The 26,097-nt window shown below is 39.6% G+C and overlaps 1 protein-coding gene across 5 annotated transcripts in view; it reads left to right on the top strand.

Annotated features, from left to right (window-relative positions):
• The first annotated feature begins 7,386 nt into the window (after positions 1-7,386).
• The window catches only part of VPS13B (vacuolar protein sorting 13 homolog B), a 357,420-nt gene continuing 338,709 nt past the window's right edge, over positions 7,387-26,097 (top strand). For 3 of the 5 annotated variants that reach the window (XM_081873882.1, XM_081873881.1, XM_081873884.1), the window contains exons 1-3: positions 7,388-7,566; positions 8,947-9,113; positions 16,300-16,443. In XM_081873882.1, the coding sequence (XP_081730008.1) occupies positions 8,967-9,113; positions 16,300-16,443 (291 nt within the window). In that variant the 5' untranslated portion in view covers positions 7,388-7,566; positions 8,947-8,966. Of the gene's footprint in view, positions 7,567-8,946; positions 9,114-16,299; positions 16,444-26,097 lie in introns of all 5 variants that reach the window. The other 2 variants (XM_081873883.1, XM_081873885.1) reach the window with 1 other exon arrangement.

Raw genomic sequence — 26,097 nt, 5'->3', positions numbered from 1 at the left:
ATCTAATTTCTCATTGCAGCTGGCCACAGGGAGGTCAATTTGAGTGTATTCCTATTCTCTGAAGATTATCTCTAGAATTCTTTGGTTCCAGTCCCAATTTCTAGCTGTCTTCTGCTTTCAGCCCGGTTTGCAGAGTGCATTTTGCTCAAATGCACTTTGTTGAAATTTGTATGTGATTCTTGAATCCACTACAAAGTTGACTCCTGAGTTCCGCAGAGAGGAATCTAGTTCCCCCTTGTTGGTTCACATGTGGCTGTTGTTTCGTATGATTGCCTTTAAGCTCTCATCCCATGCGATTCTCCATGAATCACTGCCCACTTAGTTGCTCTCAACTTCCTCTGCTTTATGTTTAGATTTTAATCATTTTCCTTAGAATGTTACAAGGGGTTCATCTGTGCTCCTGAAAAGGAACTCTCCAAGGCTATTGACAGGATGTTTTGGTATTTGGTCAATAGGTTGCATTTCAGAAACAGGCAGAAAGAACTCTTGTCCAAATAGCACATGCTCTGAGCTGATTGGGTAACGTCCCAAAGCTCCCCTTGTTGAGGGGGAGAAGGTTCAGCAACGGACCAAATGACTTTAGCGTGCATGTATTGCTCCTTTGGGGTTCCGATTATTTTTAGACTTTCAGGTTCAGATTAGGCATACTGGAAGAAGATTAATGAAACTTTGGAAGGATGGTGCAGAAGATGATTTGCTCCTGAATACTTGTTGGAATTATGTGGCCTCAATAGTTCTTTCCAGAGTGATTTCTATATATTCGGCTGTTATATTCCAAAAGTAGTTGAATAGACATTTCCTGGTTGAAAGGATAGGCTCACCAGCACAACCAAATACTTTGCTGCCCCAGCCAGTATGGCCAATGATCAGGGATGATGTCAGTTGTAGTGCAGCAACATCTGGAGGGCATCATATTGGCTTAGCCCTGCTCTCTACCCGTGGGCTCTAAGTAGTAGAAATGCATGTTGAAAAATCATTTAAAAATAAATAAATTCTGGAACACCAAAGTGGAAATTCTTCTTTTTTTGAGATTCTAGTTTGATCAATCATATGTAGCCAGTGCCTCTTGGCTCTACTTTAATCCATTTAAAAACAATATAACCTATAAATTGATTCAGCTGGATAAAGAATGTATGGGTGGCTGGGTGGTGGGGAGACAAAATGTGTTAATGGATGGATTTGTCTAGTTTAAACAATATTTTCGAATTGTTCGGCATTAGGGTGAAAGAATAAGAGCCGGTAGATGTACAGTGGGAATAAAGGTTTTAATTCTTTTTGGGTATCAATTTATGATACTGTCAGGCTGTTCTTAGCAGTTTTGGCTCAGGAGAGGAAATGGACTTTAGTCTAACCTTAAAGACTTGAGATTTGGAAAAGTCAGCAGTTCCTTAATGTTTGCTGCTCACACGGGAGTTTTAACAGTTTGCCAAATTAGTGAAGCAACCTTTCCATCTCCTTCTCTAAAGATGGCAGAAAGTGTTTTGTTTCTGGAAGAAGGAAATGGGGATGTTGACCCTATGCATTGGAAGCATTTTCCTTCATCTCCTCTTGAGACATACACTTACATATGAGCAGGATTTACACAGCATTGTAGGAGGAAATGGTCATGCAAAAGCAGCATTTTTGAATAAACACAAATAAAAATGTGAGATCACTGCATATGTAGTATTTCAATAAGAAATCTACTATTTCTAACATCTATGTGATACTCTTTGAAAACAAATGGTTTCTCAGAAAGAAGTTGTCATTCATGTTTCACTCTGCAATAACGTTGTCCAACTTTGAAAAACAATGAATATTTAATACTGGTAGAAATGTTTCATTCAAAATGCCAATTTCCATTTGGGAATAATATTCATTTGTTGTAGCTCAAATCTTCCCAGAATATCTAAATGAGTATGTATTTTATTAAAAACAGGGTGAAGCTGCTTTTGCAAGTTCACAGATTTTATTTCTTGTAAGACCAAGTGCATAAATCTGAGGACATCTGGAGGTTACAATAAATCATGGACCGTTTCTTTAAAAAAAATATTTTAAGGCTATTTATCATATTTGTACATCGTATACTGCAACCAGAAACACTTTTGGGTGGATGCTTCTTGGTTTCAGAAGTATTCACTCATGAGATGTTCAAGTGAAAGATGTTTTGTGCAATGGAACAATAAAACACAAAATGGAAAATTGCAAAATGATTTCAAACATTTTGGTCTCAAATCTGATAAGAAGGTTGAGAATTACTGTGCATATCCTTAATCCTCACAATCAGTTTTATGTTCAGGATTATTTTGCCAGCAACACATTGAAGCATAGCTCCTCGAATACTTTATTTTTTTTAAAAAAATGTTTGATTAAGGATAAAGATGTTTATGATGTTTGTTATAACATCATAAAACACCCCAGCAGAATTGTGATTTCCCCTTCTCTTTCCACTACATTAATGGATAGAAGACTGAAGGTTGTAAAGACATTATCAATAAGTTTCCAAAGTTTAATGCTTCAAATGTCTGTCAAAGGGAGTCATATCTGATAATAACTTTAGTCTCATACATGTTTTAATAGTCTGTTATGATGTCCAAATGTCCAATGTAGTTTGAAGATAATCTCCCTGTCCATGATATTAGGTGCAGAAAATAAAGGACCACCATCTTGTGTGAAATGTCTCTGGTTTTTCTTTTCCATGGGAAACCTTAATATTATGGGTAATTTGGAATACTGCATTTCTAATCAAAGGTGCAATATAAGAAACGACTTTATTGCTGGCAAGACACAGCAAAATCTAAAAGATTGAAGTTCAAGATACACAGCCTAAATTATGTTATGTACTACTTTTTTGGAGTGTAGAGGAATCATATTATTTCCTCCACATTAATAATGTTTTTTTATTCTGCGTAGAATGTAAGGATTAACAGTTCTGTAAGATGTCTTGTGTTCCTGTTAGGAAATGTGGAGTACGTTATGTCAGCAGGAGGCCAGCAAGTTGCCTCAGTGACACTTAACTTGTCATTGCTTACGTTTTTATATCTCCTTATTCCTTTTGCTCAAGTTACTGTACAATGGTGCTTCAAGGCCAAAAGAAGATACCCTATTATTGCCACCTACTGGCTATAACATAATACTTCTCAATTATAATTGCCCATAAACTATTACCTTCTAAGAACTTCCACAAAATTGCCAGCACTTGACCCTAAAGATTTTTGTCCTGAAAGATATGACCCAAAGCTAAATTTAAATGCTGAGGTTATTCATCTTGCGGAAAAGAAGCTCCCTCTCAAATAACCCTATACTGTACTTAATTATCAACTCTTTCTTCTACCCTGAAAACTTCGCAAAGTGCCAACCTATCCAACAGTGAGATAGCTATATGAGGTTATATAAAGGCACCAAGACATCAGAAGCTGGTAAATTCTAGTTGGCCAGTTGGTATACATCCTATTGGATCATAGTTCTAGGCCAATGACGTGACAGAATCCAACCAAAATTGAAATTGAAATGATTGGCTGGAGACAATAAAAGAGCAAGCCTTGGGCAAGGAAAAAGTGCTACTGGTGTGCAGCTGTTGGGTAGCTGAAGGAAGAGTTGGAAGTCAGGTAGTGGGTATTGAGGAACTTCAGAAGTGACTTGGACAGGCTTGGGAACCAAGAGCTATCATCACTAGACTAGGACTGAGAATGTTCATAGGGAAGAGTTTATGACTGTAGAGACAAACCTCAGAAGAATTCTGTAGCCAATTGTCAGCAAGATTGCTGAAATATTGAGACAGAAGTGTTGGCTGGACCAGGGTAGAGACTGAAGCAGAAGTCCTATGAGAAGTATGAGAGACTCTGGAAGGAATAGGGCATTAATCAGATTGAAGACTTCATAGTCCTGAGTTCAGGACTGTTATAGGGAACCTGGCTTATGTTTGGATAGCGGGAGGAACTGAAGTGCAAGTGGCAGGAACCCTGTATTGTGTTGGTTATACTGCTTAAAGTTATAGTAACATATTACTGTAGTGTATACATACTTATTTAAAGTAATTGTAGCAAAGTAAAGTTTATTACTAGCTTATTAAGTAACCAAAAATACATACATCACAATCTGTTTATGTTAACAATTTTAAATAAAATGTAGTATACTCTGTATTTATATTTGGATAGCTGTGCCTTTTTGCCCTATGCTTAACCATAGCTACTGATGGATAAACATATGAAAGTGCTAAATGGTAGTGAGATAACATGGTGGGTAGCAATAACAAAGGGTGAAGAAAAAAATTGATGGGTCATAGCAGGGAAAACTAAAAGTGTGAAATAACCCTCTCAATAATAGATGAGTGAGGTATTTTCCATGAGGACAAGTACATGGATTGGTTTAAAACTATAACGTGAATATTCCAAATTCCTTTGTCTCAGAACCCAGAAAAGGATTTTCATCAGAATTTTTTGTTACATTAAAATTAAATGTATGCTATACAGAGTTTCTTGTAATCCTTTCATTTGGCCCTGAACATTGTTGCATCTGCACATCTATATTTCAGCCCAGGATTTCTATTCCCCCCCCAGAGAGATTTTAACCCTTTCCAAGAGTTTCCTAGGGCAGCTTACAAAAAAAGTTTAAATTACAATAAGATTAAATCAAAACAAAACATAGCAGTATAAATGAAAATATACCCACACACCAGCATAAAAGCAGTGTACAAATTATAAACCCTGGGAAAATAAAAAGGTCTCTGCATGGTGCCAAATTTACATCAAGGTATTTGCCAGGTGAGCCACCCTGGGAAAAGCCTTCGACAGCCAGAATGCCATTCCACTGAAGCTACCTGCCACACCTTAGAATCTTACGTAACTGTAGATTACATGAATACTGAAACACAGTTGTAGTTAATGACAAAATAAAAATTGACAAATCACCAGGTCTGGATGGCATCCAGTTGAAAATTCTTAAAATGAACCGACCTGGACTCTGCGATCGTCATCTGAGGCCTTTCTTTGTGTGCCTTCTCCATGAGAGGTCCAGAGGCTGGCAACGTAAGAACAGGACTTTTCTGTGGTGGCTCCATTTGTGGAATGCTCTCCCCCCAGAGTGCCTTAATTACATATCTTTAGGCGTCAGGTGAAAATGCTTCTCTTTAACCAGGCCTTTGGCTATGTCCTTCTAAATGTGTTTGTGCCAGGGAGGTTATTGGTTTGTTTTTGTTATGTATTTTGTGTTCTCACTTTGTATTTTTATGTTGTGAATTGGCCTGTGATCTTCAGATGAAGGGCAGGATACAAATTTAATTAATAATAGTAATAAAATTAAAAGAATGTGAATGTGAGAATATTCAAAAATATGCAGCTTGCTTCTAAGACCAGGCTCCATACCATAGAACTGGAAAGTGGCCAACATAACACCAGTGATAAAAGGCAGATTTACTGGGGTTCATGAAAGTGAGACCAATTCGCTTAATATCTATCTTGGGGAAAATCCCATTTTGTTTAAACTACAGTGGTACCTCGGGTTAAGTACTTAATTCGTTCCGGAGGTCCGTACTTAACCTGAAACAGTTCTTAACCTGAAGCACCACTTTAGCTAATGGGGCCTCCTGCTGCTGCCGTGCCGCCGGAACACGATTTCTGTTCTCATCCTGAAGCATAGCTGTCAGCTTACAGATTTGAAAATAAGGGACCAGCAGCCTTGAAAATAAGGGACCAGCAGCCAAAATAAGGGACCTGCAGCCAAAATAAGGGACCTGCAGCCTCACCTGTTCCAGGCACTCCAGTCTTCCTGTCCTCCTGCAGTTTGGTCAAACTCATGCTGGTAGCTTCGAGAACACTGTCCAACCAACTTTGTAACCAGAGGTTCAACTGAATAGAATCTGAATCACATGCACCACAAGGCCTACGCAGCCTCAACTTAAGATGGCTCCCCGGCCTGGCTTTGCACTGCAAAGTTTGCAACAGCATGTGCAACAAAATGGCGTCCAGCATTCAAAAAACCCCTCAGCTTGCATTAACTAGCCACACACAAGGCATGCAAGCTCCACCCCACAGTCGTTCTTAGACTTCTTATTGGGTGAGCAACACAGCCAAGCAACACAGTTGGAGCCTCCCTCCTCCCTGGCTGGCAGGGAGGGAGGGAGAGGAGCTGCTTCCTTTGAAATTGAAGGGACATTTAAGGGACATCCATCAATAAGGGACAGCAGCAGGACATGGCGCTGGAATAAGGGACTGTCCCTTCAAATAAGGGACACTTGACAGCTATGTCCTGAAGCAGTTCTTAACCTAAGGTACTATTTCTGGGTTAGCGGAGTTACAGATAGGTAGCTGTGTTGGTCTGCCATAGTCAAAACAAAATAAAATTTTTTTCCTTCCAGTAGCCATTTTTCACCTTCTCACCCCTTGCTTTTTCCTGTAAGACCTATTGCAGTCGTTAAGAGTCGTCAACAGGCTCATCACAGCTATCTGCCAATCACCCAATCCCACCACCCTTCTGAGTAATACCCCTCCCCACCTTCCCACTATTTAGAAGGGTCTGGTGACTTCTTTTTCAGTGTATCTGAAGAAGTGTGCATGCACACGAAAGCTCATACCAAGAACTAACTTAGTTGGTCTTTAAGGTGTTACTGGAAGGAAATTTTTTTTATTTTGTTTGGGTTAGCGGAGTCTGTAACCTGAAGCGTATGTAACCTGAAGTGTATGTAACCCGAGGTACTACTAAACAAATTCCTTCCAGTAGCACCTTAAAGACCAACTAAGTCAGTTCTTGGTATGAGCTTTCGTGTGCATGCACACTTCTTCAGATACCATGCACACTTCTTCAGATTGGTATCTGAAGAAGTGTGCATGCACACGAAAGCTCATACCAAGAACTGACTTAGTTGGTCTTTAAGGTGCTACTGGAAGGAATTTGTTTTGTTTTGACTATGGCAGACCAACACGGCTACCTATCTGTAACGAGGTACTACTGTATTTCAAAAGTCTTTCCGCGGCTCTAGGCAGACCACAGTGCAGGGGCCAGGAGAGAGAGCCTCTTCGGGAAGGTCCTTCCACCACCGGAGCCTTTTATGTTCCCCGAGGCTGTGCGGGCAGCGCGTGGGAAAAGTCGACAAAAGGCGCCAGCGAGGGAGCCCAGGGCATCTCCAAGAGATAGGAAGAAGGAGTTCAGAGATGTGGCCAACGAATACAGCACTTTCCCCTCTCTCCCTCCCTCCCGCCTTGCACAGCCCCAGGGCCGGGCAGGAAGCCGTCGCCGGGAGCTCCGCGCGCCTCCTCTCCCTCCCTCCCTCCCTCTCTCCCGCAGCCCTTCGCGTCCCCAGCCGAAGCCTCTCTCTCTCTCGGAAGCTTCCCGCCGGATGGTGTCACCGCCAAATGCGTCCGGCGAAACGGAGGCGGCGTCGGCGGTTGTTGTTGTGAGGCTGGAACCCGGAACTGCCTGGGCGGACGACCCAGCAAACCAACCTCAGGCTCTCTTGGCCCTTGGCGACGCCTTCTGGGCTGCTGAGCATGAAGGGCCGGGCTGCGGACGACGGGGCGCCTCGCGGGGAGTGAAGCACCGCCGGCGAGCCGCTAGCAGGGGAAGAAGCCCCAGGAGGAAGCCGAGGCCGCGGTAGGGTGAGGGGCGTCTCGGTGGGGGGCGGCGAAGGGCGGCGCGCGCGCTCAGCTTGAGGGGGTCTCGGGGTGCCTGGCGGCGGGGGGGGGGCGTTGAAGCAGGCGGGGAGAAGTTGCTGAAGAGGCGTGTTGGAGAGAGGCAAGGGTCCCGAGTCTGGGGGCATGAGATTCAAGGGTTGGGTTCCCCGTGGCAGAATACGCGCAGGGCGACTTGCCCACGTGCAAGAAACTGCTAAAAGTTTACACCTGGTTGGTTGGACGCTTCCCGTTTTGGGAACGAAGTTTGTATGGTGGTGTTGGCATTAAGAGAGAATAGCAAAATAGCTTACAGCTGTCACCTGGGACGCTGTGTGCCGAATGCATTTGGTTGTGTTTAGGATGAAGAACGTTTGGGACATTACAATAATCCCATTTGTTCTTCATCCTAAACAGAACCAACGCATTGTTATTGTAGTAACCTGCAGTTTGATAAGAGTACGGTATATATTTAAAGTAGGTGAATAAATGAGGAAATTAAGTTATTTTGGATATGCAGAAGATATTAAAAATAAATTTAAGGAACCACAGAAAGAGGGGGAAGGAGGTCAAGTTTCAAAATGTTAAAATGATTGTAAAATTGGTGAAATATATAAACCTGAAAAGCATAAATAATATTTTTTTACAAAGGAAAAGAACATTTGGGACAGAAATGCCACCCCTCATAGCAAAAACCCAATGAGTGGCTGGGGAAGCCCAGCCAGATGGGTGGGGTATAAATAAATTATTGTTGTTGTTGTTGTTATTATTATATATGTTTGCATGCGTTGCTTCAGATTTGTTCCCTCCTACTAGGCACTTTAAAAGGAGTTGTTTTAAACTGATACAATAGATGCATTGTTTTATTATTATGGGCCACATACAAAACTTACTATATTTGGGCTGCAAATTGTCATTGGAAGTGATACACAAACTGGTGGTGAGATTACGTGAGCTACAAAACTTACAGCTTTGGAATTGCTGCTTAACAGCCTGTGCTGCAAACTAGTTAAGAGAGAGAATAACATTATTTAAGTGAATATTGTGTTCAATCATCTGTAGGTATACTTTAGTGCTAAGATACAAAGTTTAAAGGGGCCTGCTACGATAGCCTAAGCCTGTGAATGCTTACTGGAAGTCTCCTGTATTTGCTGTTCTTAGTATAAACCTCACTGAATTCAGTGGGTCTTCTCAGTTGAAATGCATATGATTTGAATGATGCATGGCTGTTAAACTGCATCAGTTTAAATCCAAGTGCAGTACTCTGATTTGAAAGTTTCTGGCAGTGGCAGGAAGTTTGCTTTGTACAGTATTTTTATGCATACTAGGAAGATATAACATGAGTTTCTTTTCTTTTTTAAAGGTTCCATCAACAAAGACACAATGCTTGAGTCGTATGTGACTCCTATTCTAATGAGCTATGTGAATCGCTACATTAAGAACTTGAAGCCTTCTGATCTACAGCTATCACTCTGGGGAGGAGATGTCGTTCTTAGCAAGCTTGAGTTAAAACTTGATGTACTTGAACAGGTATGTTGTTCGTTGTGCTTAACTCAAATAAATTAATGTAACATTAAACAAGCTGTCCTGAATTTACTTTGGGTGAATGATACCCTTTTTTAGCATTATTGAGATGTGTATATTCCATGTTTCTCAGGAGTAAAATCATGTGAATTTAGGGTGCAAACGGTGCCTTACTACTCTGGCATACTTTTCTATGTTAATGCATGAAGGTATTTTATAAATATTTTTCTTCCATGTTTGTGAAGCCTGGCCTCCATTCCTCTCTCAAGGCTCAGATCAGGCTGCCTAATTCTATATTGACGGCATTTCTTTCCCACAAACATCAAGTACCTTTGTACTTACATCTTCTGTCGCTCAGTACACAAGAAGCCTTGTGGTACAGCACTATAGGCCAATTGAAGTTGTCTTCCTTGCAGTGAGTTGTTTGAAAAGACACACTTTATATTCCGCTACATATTTTCAGCTGAAACTTGCTAATTGAAGTTGTTTCTCTTCTGAATATTGTGTTGAAAAGATAAAATGGACTTTCTACAGAAAAGACTTGCACAATATAACAACAGTCTTGTGTTGAATGTCTGTAACATCTTGTTTCTGTAACTGATGTTGCATCTTGTTGACTGGGGGAAAATAACTTTGGTTGGGATCCAGTGATGCAATGTATGTATACCATAGCTGTCAACTTTCCCCTTTTTTAAAGGGAAATTCCCGTATTCCAAATAGGATTCCTCGCAAGAAAAGGGAAAAGTTGACAGCTATGATGTATACAGGGGAGAACCATACCTGCACCTGTTGTTTGCTTTGGTACAGCAGTTCTATTGCTGAAGAGACAAGTTGCAAATCCTCAGATGTGGGAATTGTTGCATCATAACACAGAAATGTAGGGATGACTGTGCATGGTTCTCCTGCTATGTGTGCAGATCTTGAACATTACGTCTTTCCTCTGGAGCGGTGTTAGAAACTGATATATGAAAGCTAGGAGCTAAATGGCATCTTAAACCTAGGTTATGGGCGCAACAATGGATTGTCTAGGCACACTTTTATAACAAGAATACAAAGCTGACAATGAATGAGCTGCAGCTAAAACGTATGTTCATTTTTCATATGGTCTAGTCCTTATCTGGAGCCTGCAAAAAACAAAGCCATGCTTCCCCTGCCCGTCTCCCTAATAGGGTCTCTGCTCCAGTATTCAGAGAGTGGCTGGAAGTGGGGAGGAAAAAAACGGTCCTCCTTTTCTTCTACTCTGCAGACAAGCCCTGGATTCTCCCTATACCCCCTTTCCTTCATATAAATATATATATATTTTTGGCGCCACACATATTAAAAGCCTATAAAACTGATGGCAGAGACACCTACCTTGAGTGTCTAGTTCGCAAACCTAAGACCTATAATATTTTTCCGTGTAGAAGATGACCAATAGATCTATTGGAAGCCTAGCGAGGAAGAATTTCTCCTCCCACACCCTTAGCGCCAACAGTGGCAGTTTTAATCGGAAATCTTAGGTGCAGTACTGCACCCAGAGCTCAGAAATTCCCTGTCGCAAAACGTGCCTAGAACAATGGGAGTGTCGAACACTGCTCTGGAGAATAAACTCTGTTCGTCAGTTGATATTACTTCTAACTCACTGTGCATTTTTATCATTGTCCTTTATAATATAAAAAAACTTGCTTTGGCAAGTTTATCTACTTACTGTACATTTATCTACTTACTGTTAGTTCCCTCCCCCTCTTTTGCCAAATGTTTTTTTCCGAGAATTAATTTGATTCAGTGTTGTTGGTCATGTGTTCTGTGTTCTATGATTTTTAGAATTTTATGATTTATTTTTTTATACCGAACCATGATAGACAGATAGATAATTTATTATGGTTGGAGACCAGCTTATAAAACACACTTGGGGGTACAATCCCAGAAGGAAAACAAACATTTAAAACAATATACAACAGTAAATTTTAAATTTATAAATGTGATAAGCATATAGATACTTATAAGCTATAAGATAAGCTACCGCAGAGAAATGACCCAGAATCACCCATGGAACCGAGTTTGGGGATTTTCGTAATGAACTAGTTTGAACTGGGGGGATGGTCTGCACCTACAGATCTGTATACGGAATCTGGTGGCCATCCGGGTCGTCTTATGATCTTTGCCTAACAGGAAAAGGTCAAATTTTTGCTTTTCCAGGAGGTCAGTGAGCCTCACCAGCAGGGGATCAATGGTCTCACTATGTGCCTCTTCGTAAAAGGGACATCTAAAAAATAAGTGCTCTGGACTTCCTATATCCCTCAATGAACAGGTGCAAAGTCTCTGAGCATATGGGACTTTTTAAAAGGATCCTTCCAGGACCAGCGAGGGTAGAGCCGAGCTTCTGGCGAATGTAAAAGCCCTTCTTGCATTTTTGGATATGAGAAAGAAGAGATTTGCTGCTGGTGTGGCTATATCTCTCTCGATTTCTCCAAATTTATAGTCTGGGCACCTTGAGCAGTCCTGTTGTCTCTCGGTGCCTATGATTCTTTGCCTAACCATAGCTTTTGCTTGGTCCAACGCCAGTCTTAGAAAGGCTTGAGGGGCAAAACCCAGTTTCTGAAGGGTGTTCAGGACTGCTGTCTGCCAGCCTGACTGGAACTGGTCACAGAGGATCAGTGGGGCTATTCCTCAGGGGAGCACATTCAATGACAGCCATTTGTAGATTAATGTTAGTCTCCACTCTCATCATCCCCGTTTCTAGTCTGACCCATGCGTTTGAAATGCATCTGGGGACTTGTAGGAGAGCTCTAACAAAACCATGATATATTTTTATGAGCTAGAAGTTTATAAATGGTCTTATAAATAATATATATATGTCTACATCATATTCATGTGATTAAAATGAGGAATATTTTTTATCTCATATGGAAGTAAAAAAGATTAATAGATGAAAATGAGCTTTATTGAGCAATGTTTATGAAGTTTAAAATTGCCACATATTGGTGTATCTGAAACAATATAAAGAGCTACAGTAGAGCTACATTATAGAAAGGCTTTTGAAATTGAGAAAAGATTCAAGATCAAGTGTCACACATGGTGTGGAGGAGGCTAAGGAGGAGGCTGCTTTTTGAGGAATATGTTCAGTGTTCTAGCATAAACATTAAAATAATAACTTCTGAAGGATTCTCAAATTGCTTGGCTAAATTGAACATATTTCTAGACCTAGAAATGAGTTTTAGAAAGAATGTGGGTATGATGTATCTGTTTAAACTTGCTTGTCATTAAAATAGATGTACACATTTGTTCTATGTAGCATCAATCAACATACTTAATAAAGATAAATTCTAATGTAAGATTTTGGACTATATTCTTTTTTGACATATGTATTCTTGGCAATTTTGCACTTTTGGTCAGCATATTAAAGAAGCTCTCTTCATCTAAACAAAACAGAGCATACAAAACAGATGTTTCATTTACTCAGGAGTAAGTTGTTGTTCCGTGGAGTTGCTCTCAAAAAGGTGCATTGGATTGCAGCTTTAAGTGGTGTCTCCTGGGTTGTCAGCTTTTGACATCTGACATGATTCTACATTTTGACAACTTCACTTTGTTAAGTTGAAAACGTTTGTTGGAAAAAACACCGACCTGTATTTATACAACAAAGAGTGAGTCAGGCAGCTGTCATAAAAGGCAAACAAGTTGTTTTCAAACTTTCAGCAGCTTTCTATTATCCACTTTTATGTTTTCTTCACTTCTATTCTCTACCCTGATGAAGGCTGAGCTCCTGTGTTTCCTCTTGAAGCATTAGGACAGTGACATTGAATCTTCTATCTTTTCAAAAGTTGTGAAATTGCTGTACACAATAGTAGTAGTTCATGGGAACCTATATACCTTAAAACCTAGCTTATAAACACAGCGGACCTGAACCTGATCAGTTGCACATATTTCCAGTTGCACATATTTCCATAAAAACAGAATAGCCCCTAAAGTAACTTCTGTCCCCTGCACCACGGTGCTATCTCACAAACTGCTGCCGTAATACTGTGCAAGGGAGTTGGTGTGTGTTTGTGTATGTGTGTGTGTGTGTACACACACACACACACACACACACACACACACACACACTGGCCTGTGCATGTGTACACTCACACCCTTGCCTGAATGATTGCAAGTCTATGTGTAAGAACACATGACCTTCAGGCAGGTTCCTTCGATGTACTGTTTCTGGTGCCTTCTTAAATCATCTTTGTTTAGGCAAGCCTGCCCAGTCCCTGACATATAGATGTTAACATGTTTTTAATTATTTTAACTGGTTTTATGTAGAAGTAGATCCCATTTCTCATTGGCATTACATCTTGAGTACATGCATGATGGTTCCTTGTTCATTCAGCCTCTTGTTACTCAATTCAACAAACAGCAGTTCATGTATATGCCAGAGTGCTTATGGATCAAGGCAATTTTATGCAGGATCAGAATATAATGTTCCCCCTAGGCTTGGCTATACAGTAGCTTCTAATGTCTGTTGTTAGTGACTTGTCTGGAGTCCCTTTTATATGTCAAAAGTGAACTGCAAATGTGCCATGCAATTCACAGTGCAACATCCCTTATTCATGACACAGTTGTGAAATAAGGGGCTGACTTGTTATACATTATTGAAACCTATTGGGTGAGCTATCTGGGCTTCACCTGACTCAGATTGGCCTGCCTGAGTATTTGGTGTGGCACCAATCCAGAGGGTGGAGGGCGGTTGCTCCTGGGGGTGGTCTTTAATATTCAAACTGAGTCCATCTTGTTAGGACCACCTCAGAACTTTATGGCCACCTTAACTATTGTGGGGCTGTCTCTGTATACCATTGACCCAGCACATATTGCATGTCTGACAACTGATCTGGAATTTGCTACAGAGTGAATTTGGAATGACCCAGTGGCACTGCAGAGTTTGACCCTATTGGGGTGGAATCACTCACTGGTGAGGTTTGGATTGGCTGTGGCTGCCCCCCCCCCCCCATGGAGGTGCGGGACCCATTAAGATGGATTTTGGAGCAATAAATCAGCCCAGTTCATGGCTAGGTCTCAGGTGGTACACATCTCAGAGCAGCTACAGCCAGGCAGTGAAGGTGTATAATCATGCCTACCATGTGGCAACATTGAAAACACCTATCCCACAACTGTTGCCTCCTCAGTGAACTTTTTTTAGTGGCAAATGGTCTGGTTAAATCACGTTTGGTAATAAAGACAGATAATTGTGGAAGATGCTGAATGCTGTTTGTGCTGACTAGTAAGGAGGAGACAGACTACTGCCGAAGCCATCAGTATATTGTATGAAGCTTCCCAAGGAGGAACATGATGGAAAGTTGAATTTAATTACCTCTGAAGTTTTATTTTAGTCACTGGAGAGTAGAGCATACAGGAAAAGGTTGCCTCCACTTCTGGAAGGCAGGGTTAAAACTGGAACAAACTGTTAAAGGTGGCAAGACTGACAAAGAGGAAATCTTCTTAGCAGCCTTACAGGTCTCAAGGCCTGGGAGTTTTGTCAGGACCTCGGAAAGAGGAGAGAAACACCAGCTGTGGCATATTGCCACCTTTCTCTTTTGTGTGTGTTCTGTTTCTACTATGGAAAAGGAGTGGGAGATCTTTGCTGTTTATACTTGTGGGCGATGATTCATACCACTCAGGATAAGGTCCTGGATGAGTTGGAGAGAGGGGTGAAAGTTGTTAAGTTGCGCAAAGGTCACAAAGTAGAGTGGGGACTTCTTGCTGGGTTTTACCCAAGTTATTTTATTAAATTGACATTTGTAATTGCTGCCCTTATTGCAGTTGCTTTGTTTTCATTATCATGGAACTGTTTGTTGTTTACTGGGCGTGTTGATATGATTTTGTAACTGCTGTATATGGTTATATTTTTCTGTATGTCCTTTCTACTTTGTTCTTTTGTTTCCGCACTTTTGGATCGAAAATATACAATGAATAGCTGGTTATAAATATTTCTAATAAAAAGTAAGTCACTCAGAAGCTCATTGTGCTTTATGTAGCACTTTGAAGGCAAAATTGCTCATATTTGCTTCAAACTTGGTGTCATAATTGTAGCAAGCCCATGTTTTTAAAAAGGAAGGCCCTGCTTTTCCCGTTGAAGGGGATGAACCCATGTGCTGATTATACGGGGCAAGGACTACTCTGTGGCAAATGCCCTGTATGTGGAACTCCTTTCTAGGGGATGTTCCGTTGTTTCCTTCCCTTGATGGCTTTCAAATGCCAATGAAAGATGTTCATCTCATCTTTAGCACATGGTTGAGAAAGTGGTGTTATGTTTTTATATTTGTACTTTGATACAAAATTTTAATTGATCTTCTAATTATGGTTTTGAGTATATTTTTGAATTCTCTTAAGAATTCTGAGCTCCTTGGAAAGGAAGGGTGGCATAGAAATTTGATAATAAGTTTTTATTTGAAGGGAACCTCAGGATCCACTTCCTATCTTGAGAATTCAAGTTTACTTTAAGCCTTTGAGTCTCATGTGTTTGTGTGTGGGGGGGGGGTTGGATTAGCAGTGTAAGACCATTTCATTCATTCATTCATTTTTGTTGGATTTTAGTGGCCATTGATAATTAGGCAGAGGGCCTTCTTGGTGATGGTGCCCACCCTGTGGTACGCCCTCCAATCAGATGTCAAGGAAATAAATAAGTATCTGACTTTTAGAAGATATCTGAAGGCAGCCCTGTTTAGGGAAGTTTTTAATGTTTGATGTTTTATTCTGTTTTTAATCTGTTGGGAGCTGCCCAGAGTGGCTGGGGGAACTCAGCCGGATGGGCGGGGTATAAATAATAAATTATTATTTTTATTATTACAAGTTTGGATTAACTGTATATAGTTTATGGATTTTATGTTTTATAAGTTGTGCTTGTTTTTTCAATGAGTCTTCAAGCTTAGAACTGAATAAAAGCCAAATGAATGAATGCAGTGTGTGTGTGTGTGTGTGTGTGTGTGTGTGATGTGTCAGAATAGATACAACTTGACACACATTGGTTATGTTCTTGGTTTATTTATATGAATGAGGTAGTTCCCCATTATCTGGGAAACTATTTTGAAATGCACAAAATTTATGTCAGACAGCTTGCAGCCGAAAAACTTGCTAAATTGTATTTGGATAACTGTAACTACATGCTCAAGCCGCTCATTTTGTTTCATTTTGTTTTTAATAGCTAGCTTGGTAATTTGATATGACTTTTGTTTTCAAGGAGCTGAAACTACCATTTACATTTTTAAGTGGACACATTCATGAACTGCGCATCCACGTACCATGGACAAAGCTTGGTTCCGAGCCAGTTGTGATTACAATAAATACAATGGAGTGCATTTTGAAGCTGAAGGATGGAGTCCAGGTAAGAAAACAACACGCAATATATATGAACTTATTGGATTTTACAGGAACTTGGATACATGGTTAGTTTACCTAGCAAAAGGCTACCATGATGTTCATCTTATCCTTATGGGGTTTCCTCCTGAAAGTCACTTTCTATTGCTGTCAAATTGTGATTGGAAGCTCAGTTTCTTCTTGATTCCACTGAATCTTTGAAGAAGGTGAAATGTGTTTCTTGCTGTAGCAATCTTTTAGACTAGCTAAAATTGTTCCAGTTTTCTACTAACTAAAAATCTGGATCTCATTGCTGGAGTTGAGTACTGGCATCCTTCCAAAATGAGGAAGTGATGTAGGGAAACTAGTAGTTTTTTATTATCGTGCTTCAATATTTTCATACCAGTGCACTTACCACATTTAAATTTTGTTTTTAATTTTTATTTCAATTTTCTTCTTTGTCATCCTGGAATTGATCTTTGTAGTTGAGTTTTTTCCTTTAAAAAAAACAAAAAACTTTCCCATCAATAAGAAGTTGAATGTGCAGAAGGGATGGGAGGGATGTTGAGATGGAACAACAACAACGACAACAACAACAACAACTTTATTATTTGTACCCTGCTCATCTGTCTGGGTTGCCCCAGCCACTCTGGGTGGCTTCCAGTACGGTATAGTGAAATAGATTCTGGTGTTGTGTAGTAGCCCAAGTTTTACTTTCTCTAGATGCTAAACTTACGAATATGTGCCTTTTCACAATGGTAAACAATTATTAAAGCGTTTAATAATAATAATAATAATACTGATTATGAAAGAAGGTGGCCAAGGAGTGGAGCAATACGTGAGCTTGGTTTAAACCAGTAATGCACAAAATTGTGTTTATTTAATGAAGTTTAAGATCAGAGGTCTCTGGTACATGCCCAAAGTGGGAAAGTACCTTTCCCCTAATATATTTCTTCAGTTCTACTATGCAAAGCTCCTTTTTCTACCTGTTCTGCCCACACAATCCATTTTTATAACCCACAATAGTAAAGGGAAACTTAGTGTTGAGACACAGTACATCTCTGAAGGTAAGACATGGAGTGGGGCTGTGGAGGGAAGACTCTTGGCTTCATTCGCTGCTTGTAAGCATCCCAGAGATGCCGGGTGGTATCCAACTAACTTGTCCCATCAACAGAAGGAATTACGCTTGTGCGATGGAACGTCTACCCTCTCCTCCCCGCACCTCTTATTTCCCCCCTGCGCAGACTTGCCATTAATCTCTGGAATTCACCATCATAAGGTGTAACAATGGCCACTAGCTTTGATTACATTAATTATCTCCCCACCCCCTGATTTATGGAAGATAAGAAACTGCTAACAGGGAGTTTCAAGGTGGTACACCACTAAAAAACCAGATGCTAGGAACTAATGGAGAAAGGCCATTGCTTTCATGCTCTGCCTTTGAGCTTTGACCAGCCAGACACTGTTGGGAGCAGAACCCCAAATCACTCTTATGCCTCATATGCACTGAAAAATACTTTTGTCTTTGAAGATTAGCTTTCCACACAGATTTACTTAGAACATTTTTACTTTGCCTTTCAATGCAATAGTCTCAAGACAGATAATAAAAACAAAAATAAATGTTCATTCACTCATAGTGGTGGTTCTCCACCCCAAGAGAGTTTTGAGTATATTCTGAAATGGATGCAGTGATAAGGCAAAAAGTGCAAGCGTTCAGGTGCTTAAAGTCTTGCACAAAGACTTGCATTCCTTCCATGCAGCAAGCTCTACAGTAGCAACCAACTGGAAAGGCTTACAAAATTCCAGTATTTCCGGGAAGTTTAAACACCTCTGGAGCCACTTAATGTGGAAATCTGGCTAATCAAACAAAGAAAGCAAAGGGATGGGTTAAGCCAGAAACAGTTTGAATCCTTTTTCTAAATTATGTTATTCACTTATACATTGTGGCACATAGAAAAACACCGTTAGGTTGTTGCAGTATCTTCAAGGACATATGAATTTCTTACTGGATTGATATAATTGTGTCCAAGTTTGTCTTATACCTGTTTCTGTGTTAGATTCATATATATTGCAAAAAAAACCCAAACCAAACCCCAGTGAAATAAAAAGTAACTATTTGAAGCTGCAATGACAAGCAGTGATTGTAGCTATAACTGGTATATTTAGTGGGCAAAAGTTAATCTGAATGAAAATATTTTAAGTCCCTGAAATGAACTTTGCTGCTAGATTTGGCAATTTCTTGTGGGAGATGGTTCTATAATCTCAGGGCAACATTCTCAGCTGTTGTCACTAATTTTTAAAAGCCAGTTGAAATACTATTCTTCAAATATTCTACACCTAGGCTTTAAAACTAACTCTCAGCATCTAGAATCAACCTGGCATCTAGTTGATAGTGTACTTAAACAATTGGTTTATTAAATCTCTTTATTCCATTGTATTCTCTATCCTTCAGTCTCTGGTTTGTATATGAGGCTGAAAATTGCCCACATTTGTATGCTATGTGAGAAGTGGTACTTCCTTTGGTTGGTTTGGCACACTGTGTACATTGATTAAGAAATTGCCACCGCGTTCCCTCTTGAACAGTAAAACCAAAATGTTCACATGAATAGGACGGGAATTTCTCCAGTTAGAATTCTCCATTGCATGAGTTTAGTGTATACAGTTGCTATGTGCTGTCCTTCATACTGAGAACTGTAAAAGTGCAGGAAGTTCAGCATAGAGTTGCAATTATTTCTCCTAGAGATGAATCAATTTCAGAAATGATATTCATATTTGGAAAAAAATATCTATTGTGTGCCCATCTTTTAGCAAATAAGTTATTTGCTCTTGTAGCAAATAGGTTCTTCTCACCTTCTGCAGAATAAATTATGTAGGTAGATGATATGAAAGGCATGAAGATGTATCACCATAAAACTCTACTACAGATGGGCTGATGATACCTGATGTGCTTGCGATGGCTCTGAAATGCTTTGATATGCTTATGATTTGTGCTGAGATACAGGAAAGCACTTATCTTCATCTAAGTGCTTATGCACTAGTATATTTGGAGCAGATAGCACAGTGCCTTCATTTTCTTACATTGAAAAATGTATTGCGCTACTAGCCACAACAGCATTTTCCTCTCTGTTTTAAAAATTAGGAGCACTACTAAATAAAAACATCTATACGTACTATATATGGGTACATTTTATTAATTTTGTATTTGGATTATCTACAAAGTACCAGTGCTGCTGCATACAATGCTCTAATCTCCTTAACAGGCTCCTGTTTAATAATTAGCCTGGAAAAATCTGATTCTGAAACATTATTTGCATACATTTAGATTATTTAATATTTCTGCATAATGATATAAATCTCTGTTTAAGAAGTCTGGTCCTAGTTATGCCACCCATGCAGTGACACAAACACACATATATGTATGTATTTAAAATATTCAGAACACTAAGTATTTTTTCAATGCAAAAGGTAGACGTTTCAAGGCCAGATGTCCCATAAGAAACACATTTTAGAAGCAGCAAATTACAACTAATTATAGAAGCTGCAGAAACAGATTTGTAACACATGACTTTGTGCAACCCAGAACTAATATTTGATATTGGACCATGCAGATGGCTACTGCTGGAATGATCATATTTCCTGCTTGCATGGTATTTGAAACTTGAATTTTGTGGTGCATACGGCAAAAGGTCAAATGTCACAAATGTAAAGCACTCTCAAAACAAGTATTTGTTACAGATGTTTAAGAATCTATAGTAAGAGGGGGATTTTGAAAATTACAACTGACATTTGGACAAATTATTCCATGGTATGTACAACCTTAGAGAATAACATTTGGATTTATGCCAATGATAGGATTTATCTTTGTAATAATAAGAATGTAAATGAAAGCAATCTCTCCTCTTTTTTGAACATGTATTTAGGAAGTTATAAATTCACTTCATTTCATGACAAATAACTCCTTTTGGATTTCTGGTTCCCAAGCTCCCCCCCCCCCCGCTCCAAGCTGCCTTTAAGAACTTCAGGTACCTGCTTAAGCCCCTTCTTTGTATTTTACAATATAATATATCTTAAATTTGTAAAGGTTTTGTAAAAGTTGATTTATGCATATGGCTTCCATGTAGCCCTTTACCCTGATAAGAGATGTAATATCTCCAAACCACTTCCATATTATTTATTTATTGTATTTCCCTGTTGGAGAATAAATCTGATTAGTTCATAGGTTTAAACATCTGCACCAACAGATTTTTAAAAACCTGCACTTCTGTTTTATAGTTAAACGACATTTGACTTTAAGTCACCTTTTGACTATAAATCAACTTTTGAGTATATAATATAGCAAATAGCATTGTGTCAAAAACCTTGTGGAAAATTACAGTAAGTAGTTAATTGGCATGAACTTAGTTAAAATTTGGCTAATTTTTAATAAGGCTATCATATCGTAATACTTTATGCTGCATTTTTCTACTTGTTCATGAAGCATATTGTTGTCATAGTAAAGTCTTAGTATGCAGTATAGAAGAAGAAGAAATAATATAATAGTATAACTAGATCAGAGGTAGAGAACTGGGTCTGGTCTGTGTCACAGTTTATTTTCCCCAGCACTCACAGGCCATGGTTGACAGGTGGAAAGGGCCATCCACTTGTTAATCACATGATGTCATAATGTCATCAGATGACTTGGTTTTGACCAATCAGTCATCTAATTGTAATGTGCTGCAGATCCTGATTGTTGGCAAAGTGCGGTGCACAGAGTTTTTCAGGTGTCATTGATCATCTTCAAACCCCATTTGACACTGCCATGTCACCTGCTTCACACTTGCAGGGCAGGTAGGTGTGGCTTGGCCAAAACGGCGCCCCTAGCCAAACTGAGAGGTGTGGCGGGACTAACTAGGCATGTGGACTGGAGGTACTTGTGATCTCTGTATTAATAATGACTGAAAGAGGACCTTATGGACAAGCAGTGAGAGTGTGTACTTGTTTTCTAAATAGATAGCTTCTTGTCTCTTTATTTTTCAAGCCTAATGTTTTGCAGAAAAATACTCAAGGGCTGGGGGAAATAATCTTTAAAAATGGAGTGGGGGGGGGGAATCACACATGCTCTGTGACCTGTAGATATGACAGTGGTTTGTTTTGGTCTTCAGTTGCCTGCAGGTCATCCCATTATTGTTAGTGACAGTTCCTCAACCATGAAGTTTAGGGTGGGTATCTTGGGAACAAATGGAAGAGAGCTGAAATCTTCATAGTGTCATTTATTAATGTATACACACACCCTTACTTCAGACCATTTCCCCAGGGTTGGAGTGGGGATCCTGTGTGTACTTTCACTAGTTCTATTGATGACCTTTTTGCTGGGATGTAGAATATGGAAAGAGAGTGAAGGAGTGTTCCCAAGTGAGGTGGTCCTGCAGAAACCTTACAGATTTAAGCTAACTAGCATGCCAATCATTGCAACCCAACCTTACAACCTTCTCCTGTATACAGTATACCTATTATGATTATACTTCCTGCATCTGAAGAAGTGGGCATGTCCAGAAGAACTCATGCCGTATTAGTGCTATAAGACTCCTTGATTGTATATGTGTTGTGAATGCTAAATGTGACATTTCTCAAATCCTCATTTCTCTGTTCTCTTACTAAACTTACTAAATTGCGTGCAGTTATGATGTTGGACCACAGACTTGGTTCAAGTTCCAAATGAAATGAGTACTTCTGTCCATCTCCAGTTGTTCAATTTGCTTTGGAATTGCTTTAATATGTTGACCTAATAAACAGTGATGAAAGTTGTTGTAGACATTGTAATAATAATCAAAATGCATACTTTATGGCAAAACACTGATTCCTTCTCCCAAGTTCCTTGGTAAAAGCTTTCAGAGTAAGCAGTGCTGTCAGGAGAGGACAAGAGGAGCAACCATTTAAAAAGCCATCAGCTGAACTAGTATGTCCATTTGCAGCAACGTAGATGTTTTGGAAGAGAAAGTAACCTGCATGTTGCAAAACACATTTATCAGTTGCTAACACATGAAGGGTGTGTGGTTCCCATTTATGGGGAGGGGAATGCTATCTGTGCCTACAGCTCTGGAACCAGTCTGCCTCAAGCCATTACCACCAGGCAGCGGAATTCCTTCATCCCTGTTTCTTTTCTCCTCTGCCCCAGCCAGCTTTTAAAATGCTATTTTTTTTCCTGTGTAGTTTCAGAGTGGCAGGAGCAACCAAGTTAGATAGGTGGGGTACAAATGATAAAATTATTAAAATTATTATTATAAGAATGTAAGAAGGGCAATATTTTAGTTGCTAAGATAAAGGGTAATACCCAGTGATGTCATACTCCAGGTAGACTCCTTGAAATCAGTGGATTTTTCTTTGAATTTCATTGAGTGTACTCTTGAGTATGACTCAGTTGGATATAATCCAAATCAATGCTTTTTAGAATTTTATTCTGGTTGTGTTGCTTAGGGGCAAAGAAAGTCACTTGCTGAAGTGAAACAGGACTGGGCACTGTCAGTACCAAGTTGGGAGATGGTTTGGGAACCCCTTGTATGCTGTTTTGAGCTTCATGAGTAAAGAAAGGAAGGGAACATGAATGTAAATAAGTACAGTGGTGCCTCGCAAGACGAAATTAATTCGTTCCGCGAGTCTCTTCGTCTTGCGGTTTTTTCGTCTTGCGAAACACGGCTATTAGCGGCTTAGCGGATTAGCGCTATTAGCGGCTTAGTGGCTATTAGCGGCTTAGTGGCTATTAGCGGCTTAGCGGCTTAGCGGCTTAGAAAAAGGGGGGGGGAAAGAAAAAAAACTCACAAGAACTCGCCCGACGTTTCATCTTGCGAAACAAGCCCATAGGGAAATTCGTCTTGCGAAGCACCTCAAAAGACGGAAAACTCTTTCATCTAGCGAGTTTTTCGTCTTGCGAGGCATTCGTCTTGCGGGGCACCACTGTAAATAAGTACATCTAAGTTGTCATATCTACATAGCTAATAAGAGGAAGAAATGTAATGCCCCCAATACCTTGGCATATTACAATGTATAATACTAGGACTGAGTCTTGCCCATCCTTTTTGTTGTGAGAAAACTCATACATGAACATATGTTATCAATGATTTAAGGCTATATTTAAGCCAGTGCACAAAGTGACATTAGAAGCAAGCCTATTATGTCTGTATTTAAAGATTTCCTTTTCTTATCAATATAGTCAGGTTACTAGAAGTAATGGGGGAGGACTGTTCAGAATTAGACCTGATCCTTTTCAAGCTTAAACTTCTAAGATGACACTATTTTTTTTAGCATGCTATGAGGCATGAAAGTAGGAAGATGCTTCCAGAGGAAAAAAGAGAACTTCATCAGGAGTTCAACTATAAAGGAAAAGAATTAATTTGCTACAGTAATAAAAGAAAAAAGATTGCCTCAAATAATTATTGTAAATTTGCAATGGGTAACTCAGAGGGGAACAAAATATGGTCCAAGAAAAGAAAAACAAACAAAATCAGCAACAGAAAGTGAACAAAATTAAGGAAGGAGGAGGGAACAATTCAGAGTATAATTACATGCTTAAGTCTTTACAAACAAACAAAATCTGAAACACATGTAAAAAATGAATTTTGCAAGAATATAACTTGGCTTGAAGAAGTGAGGGAATTGTGTATCATAAAAGCAATGTGAAAGAAAAAAGTCCCAAGGACCCTTAAAACATTAACACACTTTGGTTATGTAATTTTTCCAAGAAATCTTAAACGTCAACCAGTATGGGATGCACCAATTTAAACTACACACTTAGCCTTCATTTGCATGTAAAAGTTAAGCAAACTTAGTATGACTGTAGTGCTAAGATTGATAGCATTTTAATAATACATATATATTTCTCCTTTATTTTTGAGGTACTATTGCATTTTGTAATCATGTTCACTTAAGAAGGATTATGTACGATTTCTTTCTCTTTGGGTCTGTGCAGAGAGAATGCTGCTGATTGTTTTTGGTCATGGCTAAACACTAAATACATGAATTGAATGTATGGGAATGGTTCAAACTCTCCCTCCTTGTTTGCTTTTGAGCCTAATAGTGAATTCCCATTACTTTGGCAGCAGTGTTAATCACAATAAGGGGAATCAGGAGCACTATTCAGGTGTTAACTACAATTGCACATAAGCAGATCTGGGATGGGGAGTATATTATCAAATCTCGCTCCTCTGGCATATTGTCCCCATTCTGTGTACAGCTGCCCACAAGCCTTAGGGTGAATGTCTGCAGTGGTGAGCTGCCTCTGTGCAGGAACATTCCATGTGTGTTTTAGATCAGGGTTTTAAATTGTGTGGAGTCTGATGTAGGTCTCCATCTGCAGACATGGGGACGACTACATGGAACAAAAATGATGTGACAAAGTAGGGGGTTGGCAGTGCACCCCCTTGTGTTATTGCTCACATGCAAGTGCAATCCACGCTTGAATCGGCTAGGATTTCTCTTAACAATGAATTCAAAAACCCAGGTTAAAGTTGCTTTTAAAAAATCCACTGTTCAGTGGAAATCTGGGCTCCCTTAACCATGGTTGATATTGCTGAGTTAGAGCTAGGTGGAGTTTCAGTTTCACCGAGGACAATGTTACTACCAATGTGGTGGTTAACGTAAGTTAGGTCTGGTAGGAGGGCATTCACATCCAAAGGGGAGAGAATGGGAGAAAGAGGGGCATACAGTGGTACCTTGGGTTACATATGCTTCAGGTTACATATACTTCATGTTACAGACTCCGCTAACCCAGAAATGGCAGCAGGAGGCCCCATTAGCTAAAGTAGTGCTCCAGGTTAAGAATGGACCTCCAGAACGAATTAAGTACTTAACCCGAGGTACCACTGTATGTTTTTAAAGCTTGCTTCCCATTCCTTAAACATGAGTTGGCCCTTTCCATTTTGTTGGTTCAATAAGTTCCCATTAAAGGGACTGATGTGGTCCACCCCTCCTTAGCTTCAGTAGTTCTCTGCATCAAGGATTCCCATTTGGCTCTTCTTAATCACATACCAGCAATCTATCATTTTACTTCTTTCCTGTGCCATAGACTCTGCTGTCCGAAAATCCATAACATTCTAAAATGATGAACTTACCAATAAACCTGTGGTATTTTATAGCAGTTCAGCCAAAAATATATATACTGCATTGCTTTATTTTTTTAAAAAATGTTCTTCTAAAGAAGAAGAAATTTTTTTTGCTCAATATGCATTTGAGAAGGAAGACTATGAAAAGAAAAAAATAAATTCTAAATAAAGTTTCCTTGACTTGATAGCTTCATTTTCTTGTCACTTGCCTAGCCATAACTTTGTGCAGTTGTTCCATACATTAAAAGCTGAATCATGTCAATGTGTTATTTCCTGCAGTGCTTACATAGTTCAATTTCCACGTATTTACTTGCTTTGTAGGCTCTACTAAATCTTGGGTGTATTTCCTTTTATTGGTTTTAGGAAGCCGCCCTTGGGAAAGAATGTATAGAATCTTCTTAAAATTTAAATTTATTTCTCTTGCTGGAGAACGTTTTATCAAAGAGGAAGGTTTTGCCATATGCCCTAAAGTTGCTTAAATTCCAAGTGTTTGAGTTCCTAGGGGAGAGCATTCTGTAGCTAGATCCTCTCAACCGATAATGCTTTAGCTCCGGATCGCATGCATTTGTCAGGAATTCATAAATGTCATTGTCCCACAAGAGTGCAGC

This window comes from Podarcis erhardii (assembly GCF_964252035.2).
Source record: "Podarcis erhardii genome assembly, chromosome: 8".
Classification (NCBI taxonomy): domain Eukaryota; kingdom Metazoa; phylum Chordata; class Lepidosauria; order Squamata; family Lacertidae; genus Podarcis; species Podarcis erhardii.
Note: the sequence above shows the minus strand (reverse complement) of the source record. Positions and strands in the feature narration are given on the sequence as shown.